The sequence below is a fragment of the Asparagus officinalis genome, chromosome 8 (assembly GCF_001876935.1).
Source record: "Asparagus officinalis chromosome 8, Aspof.V1, whole genome shotgun sequence".
In the NCBI taxonomy this organism is placed as follows: domain Eukaryota; kingdom Viridiplantae; phylum Streptophyta; class Magnoliopsida; order Asparagales; family Asparagaceae; genus Asparagus; species Asparagus officinalis.
This window is the reverse complement of record NC_033801.1, coordinates 91554697-91558447: the sequence shown is the minus strand read 5'-3', so window position 1 is coordinate 91558447 and position 3751 is coordinate 91554697. Positions and strand designations below refer to the sequence as shown.

General features: G+C 40.1%; 1 protein-coding gene across 1 annotated transcript in view; it reads right to left on the bottom strand.

The window, feature by feature from the left end:
* LOC109822845 (nuclear poly(A) polymerase 4-like) overlaps nucleotides 1-3472 on the bottom strand; it is a 10355-nt gene extending 6883 nt beyond the window's left edge. The window contains exons 1-4 of the mRNA XM_020389106.1: nucleotides 3448-3472; nucleotides 1891-3359; nucleotides 1729-1806; nucleotides 1370-1475 (exon numbers count right to left, since the gene is read on the bottom strand). Of these exons, the coding sequence (XP_020244695.1) occupies nucleotides 1370-1475; nucleotides 1729-1806; nucleotides 1891-2058 (352 nt within the window). The 5' untranslated portion in view covers nucleotides 2059-3359; nucleotides 3448-3472. The remainder of the gene's footprint in view (nucleotides 1-1369; nucleotides 1476-1728; nucleotides 1807-1890; nucleotides 3360-3447) is intronic.

Below are 3751 nucleotides of genomic sequence, written 5' to 3'. Positions count from 1 at the left end.
CGGACAGGCATTACGAGGTTCAGCTATCGCAGCAACGGGGGCGTTGATCTTCCTTCGCTTGCGAGAGGCGGAGGATCTGGAGGAGGAGGACGACAGATATTCCTCGAACTTCAGTTGGTCGAACTCGTATTCGACCACTTATTCAACCGGGATGCAGATCTGAGGTTGCGACACGAAAGCTCCGGCAGCGAAGCTGTTGGCTCCCACTGTGGTCGCCAGTTTGTTTGCGTTGAAAGTTACAATTTTCATTGCTATCGAATCTATTACAACTTTAGTCGTTACAATAAACTCGAATAAAATAAAAAGTTGATCTTTGTATAAGATCTCCTTACATAATGAAAATAAAAAAAAAGAATTTACAACTTTATCAAACAAACGCAGAGATCCTTTATCGGTCTTCTGCTTGCGTGGGATCTTTGCCTGTGCCGGGGTTTATCCGTGGACCGCCTTAGATCTGGATCCGGTTGATGGAAAATTCAGCAGAGCTTCGCCTTCGTCGAGGAAGTATTCGATTTGAAGCGCTGAAATCGACCAAGCGAAATCAGGGCTCTTCTCGAGATTAAGACCAAGCCTAATCTCAAGGGACGGACGGATGGGGTTCAGATCCTTCGAATAGCTCCTTCTTTATGCCGAAGTTCGCCGGGATCTGATTTGCCTTCGCTGAAATTCGTGCTCCTTGACTCCTCAATCCAGCAGCACCTCCACGTCTTGATAATAACTCCGCCCTCGAAAATGGAGGCCTTTGGCTTGTATTTATAGGCCTCGAATGCGGTTATTTGGATGAGAACAAGTGATTTGGCTCTATCTTCAGTCAACAACAGCCTAACCACGTTTGGGGATGATCTCAAGTCAGTTAAGAACCCTTGGAACCGATAAACCCTGCAAAAAACTAATTTAAACCCGTCAAAACATGTTTTGGGACCTTACTGCGCGGCAGAACGATCCGACCCGCGCTCGCGCGGGTCGGAATCATCCGACCCGCGCATGCGCGGGTCGGATCATCCCGTCCTGCGCTAGCGCGGGTTCGCTGACTTTTTCCCTTTTTCTGTTTTCTTTCTTCCGGGATTTATTCTTGTCGCGTATTCGGTTGATTTGTTGATTTGTATGCTTCGTCGCGAGACCAATCATTGAACACGCGTTGATCGATGCACATGAACTGATTGACGCGCGCGTGTTGATTAACGCATGCGAGCTGATTGGCGCGCGCGAGCTGACTGTCGAGCGCGCAGGTCACTTTATTCGCCGTTTCGCTTCAGGCGCTTGTCGGCGTCAGATAATCCTCTTAGACTCGGATAACGATGTTCGTCGTTTTCTCTCTGTCTCGTGCTGTGTGCGGATATCTATAGGCATTTTTAGACGCCTACAACTCCTAAGCGATAAGAACCAAATGTAAAAATAACAGCATTGGCCTCCTCAACCATCTGATCAGTATACCCTCTCTGTCGAGTCAGTTGCTTCACCCACTCTTTAACAATCTGAAATATCGCAAAATGTTCTAGTACCAAGAAGACTCAGACATGTAACACAATATTTACATTCTTCAGGAGTGATAAACAACTGGAACAAAAGTACGAGAACATAATTCTTTTCTGGAAAGAAAAAATTGTACTGTGAAATGTGAGTCATAATATCGTAATTCTGTAAACATGTATCACCATAATTACAAAGAAAAAGCATCATCCTAATTTTACCACAAAGAGAATTTCCCCCCAAAAAATATTTTCAGACCTGATCAATTTGTCCCAATACTTCTTCTCTCTTAACAACTTCCTCCTTGCTCTCGTAGAGTCCCACATCCACCAAGAACTTCAAAACAAATAAACCCAAATTAACCAAAAAAATTCAGCATCGACCGAAGCTAAAATCTTTAACAAAAAGTAAGGAACATACTTTCTCCAATTCCACGCTTCTTTGCAGATCAACATTTGATGCCCCAGCAGTAGAGATCGGCTTCGTCACGCCGTAGTGCCTCAGTGCTTGATTCGTAACGTTCACACCCTCAGAACTGCCAATCCCAAAGCTGAAAAAGAAACCCCAGATAAAAGTAAACCTACCCATATCCCTAATTCAATGTCAACCAGACCCTAGCCAAAATCCCCAATACCCGATGAGAAAACAACCCTAATTGGAATGTTGATTGAGCATTCCCAAAGGAAAAAAGAAACGCAATATATAACATTGACATCACAGATTCCTTGATGAATCTCTCTTATCTTTTCACATTTAAAAAGAAAACAGGAATAGTGTTAGCTGAATTATGTTTTGTCTATTATGATATGTTATCTTTATAGAGGTCATATTAGAAAATAAGACTGTATTGAGAAATCCAATAAAGTATAACATTTCATCAAAAAATAATTGAGAAGCAGTTACTTCACTTTTACAACTAAAGTTTAAGGACTTGAGGAAAAAGGTTCCTTATAAATCAACAGCGACAATGATTGTTACAACTTATGCAATGAGAGCCTCTTATCTGATCAACAATTTAACAGTAGTGTATTTTAATAATTGGGGAACCTAATAGCAGTTTTAACAATATAAGGGACTAATTAAAAAAAAGAAATATTTAAGGGACTAATATCGAAACTAAGAAGTAAAATTGCAATGAAACTCACTCTTCTTTTAACTTTATATTTCTCTTTCTTTTTCAAGAAATGATATTTTTTCACAAACTTTTCATTAATTACTTTATTTTTTATTAATGAAAGTAGTCCCTCAAATCATTGAAATTGCTATTAGCTTGCTCAAAATGATGCAAATATCCTCAAACTATAGATAAATGTAATACACATTCTATTATAATTTTGGTACCTTAAATTAAGAACTCAGTGAGGGAGCTTTGTCAACTTCTGAAAGATGCATGTTCATAATAAACATGAAATTTACAATTCAAAAGCCATGGTAAGAAAACTTACTTGGAATAGACTGAGGAGCCTCAGTGGCTATCTTCTTTGACAAAATGGATGATTCAGCCACGTGATACCCAATACAAACATGGACTTCTACTACATAATCTACTTAACAAATCTCAAAAGTGTCAATAATCAAACTCCTCAATAAAGAAATACATATGATCACCACAAAAGAAAAACCTAATATCATTGATCAAAAAATATGAACCTATGTCATCGACAACATAACCAATCTATCTTACATCTCTTCATTTCTTAAACGCAGATACAATTTAGAAATATTAAAGATTTTCCAAAAAAAGGATAATTAATTAAATAATTGAGGCTTAAATCAAGAGACATTTGAGTATTCAAAGCCCTGACTGCATTAGTAACCCCTATAAAAATCCACGGCCCCTCACTGATCATGCAACCAACTTCACTTCTCATAGTAACAACACCAACACACTACAAAAGAAAACCCATATGGGACAATTCAAAATAATCAGCAAATTAAAATTCAAAACCATTAGAACACATCAAGACATTAATTTACTTGGCCACTCTGACAATCCCAAACCGGGGTCAGCAAAAAGATCTCACCTTTTGGTAGCCTTGTAGAGGGGTAAGCAAAGAGAAGCTATCACTAACAAACCAAGAGTGCAAGAACTTGAACCTCTCTCCGTAACTACAGTTCCCGGTGATGAAATAGTTGCACAATTTATTAACATGTGGGCTGGGGTGCTCGCCGTTGGCCCGCTGCTGTCCTTGCCCCATTTTGGGAGGTGGGGCCGGGTTGCCACCGGTGTTAGGGTTTCTCCAGATGAGGCCATGAGGGGGCTCCTAGTGGTTGGGCCCGC